The sequence below is a fragment of the Nicotiana tomentosiformis genome, chromosome 11, assembly GCF_000390325.3.
Source record: "Nicotiana tomentosiformis chromosome 11, ASM39032v3, whole genome shotgun sequence".
NCBI classification, from domain to species: domain Eukaryota; kingdom Viridiplantae; phylum Streptophyta; class Magnoliopsida; order Solanales; family Solanaceae; genus Nicotiana; species Nicotiana tomentosiformis.
This window is the reverse complement of record NC_090822.1, coordinates 106,748,824-106,751,767: the sequence shown is the minus strand read 5'-3', so window position 1 is coordinate 106,751,767 and position 2,944 is coordinate 106,748,824. Positions and strand designations below refer to the sequence as shown.

The 2,944-nt window shown below is 43.3% G+C and overlaps 1 protein-coding gene across 1 annotated transcript; it reads right to left on the bottom strand.

The window, feature by feature from the left end:
• Positions 1 to 948: 948 nt before the first annotated feature.
• Positions 949 to 1,641, bottom strand: LOC138901982 (uncharacterized). The gene has a single exon (XM_070189784.1). It carries the CDS (start codon positions 1,639 to 1,641, stop codon positions 949 to 951), a length of 693 nt encoding a protein of 230 aa, XP_070045885.1.
• Positions 1,642 to 2,944: the final 1,303 nt, after the last annotated feature.

Here is a 2,944-nt window from a genome sequence, read left to right as displayed (position 1 = left end):
ACTGACCTGGTCTGCGGTTACTATGCGGCCCGCAGACCTGTTCTGCGGTCGCATAGTGCACCGCAAAACGGTTCTACGGTTGCATAGTGCATCGCAGAACCTCCCTCTGATAAATCCCAAGGTGTTATATGTGACAAGAATGTGGCTCGCGAAACGGTTATGCGGTCGCATAATGGCCGCAAAATTGACATGAAAAATGCCCAGAAACCTGCCCCACTTTGCGACTAGTCTGCGGTCCGCAGAGTGGTTCTGCGGCCGCAGAAATGCGTACTTCTACCCAATATTTTCTTCAACTCCCGAACGCACTGTTCAATCCAAAAAGTCCGAACCGCGATGAATTTCTACTACTATTAACCTCTATGCCTACTTTGGCATCACGAAAATTCGGGTTTTTAGGAAAACTTTTACGGGGCCTTACAAGTGCGTCGTTGTGTGGTAATAGCAATCCATCTGCGTCCTCCTCCGTGAAAGTGATATCGTCTTACCATAGTCTTTTACTGTGAGTTATTGATACTTTCGTCTTCTTTGCTGCCGAAAAGGTGACCTCGTTAATCTCATTCCCACTGAAGATCATATTGATCGTTTAGCGTGAGGGTTCTTCTCCTAGTTTTGGAAGTTTCACGTTGTCTCTATTACGATCATAATTGTTCTTAGCTCGGTCACTCAAGAATTCTCTGAGGTGACCATTCTTCAATAATGTTGCCACCTTCTCTCGGAGGTGTCGGCAGTCCCCTGTCAGGTGACCGTTCGTCCTGTGGTATTCGCACCATAAGTTGGGACCCCTCTGGCTGGAATCGGACTTCATAGGTCTCGGGAATCGTGCCTCTTTAATATTTCTCATGGCTGACACTAGTTCCACTACACTGACGTTGAAGTTATATTCTGATAACCTGGATAAGAAAAATCCCGAGACCCCGACGTTTCTTTATTTTGAAATGATCTATTGTTTCAACCACGATCGGTCCCTCTGTCAATGGTGAATTTGTTTGTTGCCCGAAAGTTTTTGCCATGGCCTTCGGTCTGCTCGTAGGGCAAAAATCGGCCCCTTGAAGTCTGTTTATCCGCGTCGTAGTCATTCTTTGATTTTTCTCTGCTTTTCTCCCGTCCTTTGGCTGATGATGTCGAACCGACCTGGTTATATTCGATCCTTATCTTTGACTCGTACTGGTTGTATACATCTGCCCAAGTTATTGCTTGAAACTCAAGCAGGCTCTCCTTCAGCTTCTGGGAAGCGTCTGAACTTCTTGGATTCAATACTTTGGTGAATGCTTCAGCTGCCCATTCATCCGAGATGCCTGGGAGCAACATTCTTTCTTTCTGGAATCGAGTAACAAACTCTCGTAATAATTCAGATTCTCCCTGTGTGATCCTGAATATGTCAGCCTTACGGGCTTGAACTTTTCTGGCCCCGGCATAAGGCTTAATGAAAAAATCCGCGAGCATCTCAAAGAAATCTATGAAATGCTCGGGTAATAATGAATACCACGTTAGATCTCCCCTCGTGATAGTTTCTCCAAATTTCTTTAGCAATACAGATTCAATTTCGTGAGGAGCTAAATCATTTCCTTTCACCGCTGTTGTGTAGGTAGTAATATGCTTCTGCGGGTCTGAAGTTCTGTCATACTTTGGAATTTTAGGCATTTTGAACCGCGTAGGGATTAGTTCGGGTGCCGCACTTGGCTTGTACGGTAATTAAACATAGTTCTTCGAGTTTGGGCCTTTTAATACCGGTGGCGCGCCTGGGATTTAATCCATGCGGGCATTTACTTCCCCCATGAACCGCAAAAGTTCATCCTTGAATGGATCGTTCTCGTTGTTGAGACCAGATCTGCTTCCCCCAGCCCCATCGGAGCCAACTTTACCCCTGGGAGTGTTGTTGTCGACTCTCTACGTTGTTTGGTTTGTGGGAATAATGGGAGGAATTGGATCTCGTCTGTTTGCATTATTCGAAGCACCCGATAGCACCTGCTTCAGTTCCATCATAACATGATCCTGCCGCGTGAGATGACCTAGAATGATTGTTTGTTTCTCTTGCAGGACCCTCACCGCATCCGCTACATGCTCCTCATCAGCATCATCGAGAGTTGTCTCCTCATTGTGGGTGTCACTGATTGAATCCTCGAAATGAGGCTAATCCCGTCGAATTTCAGGGTTGCGTGTGTCGTTAACAGTGTTATCTATCATTTTTCGTGATTTTTTTTCTAAGACAAAGTAATCAAAACACGCTAGTAAAAAAAGCAAGGATCAATTTAATTGCACGGCTGTCTAGGCCCCACGGTGGGCGCCAAACTGTTTATCCGTAAAATGGTACAGTTGAATTTATACGTGGTTTCTAGACAAGTGAATTAATTTGATCCTGAAATAATACAATAACTGAAGAAAAGTATGATACTTAGCCTTGAAATATGGATGAAAACAGCAGAGATGACAATTCCGGGACAGTGTATCCGGGAACAGTGATGATGAGATTAAAAAGCAAGAAGTAAAATTGTATAAAGCTTTATATAGAATAGAGTGTAAGTTTAGCCAGAAAATTCGTGTATTTTACAATGATAATTGAGCTCACTATTTATAGCTATCTCTCGGGAAGGAAATCCTAGGATCATGTTCTCCTTAAATGTCAATTATGAAGGTTATTGATGAATACGTAACGGTGAACATAAATGTCAAATTCTCTGTAACGGACCGTCGCTCTTAATGCTGCAGAATATTCCCTATTAAATGTTACCAGGCGTAGAGTATTTAACACGCCTTTATAAACGTTATCCTTTCCGGTAACAAGCGGAATGGTTGCGTTCGGTCTTCGACCATCCCTGTCCTGAGTTTCATGTGTCCTCCCTTTAAACGACCATGTGTCATATCATATTTTACCCTATACAGATCCCAAATTATAAAACTTTAGATAAGGTCGTTGGAATTAAAAATTTCTAGAACTAAATTACTT

Excerpts from the sequence above, each read along its gene's own strand:
- LOC138901982 (XM_070189784.1), bottom strand. The coding sequence starts at position 1,641 with ATGCCTAAAATTCCAAAGTATGACAGAACTTCAGACCCGCAGAAGCAT.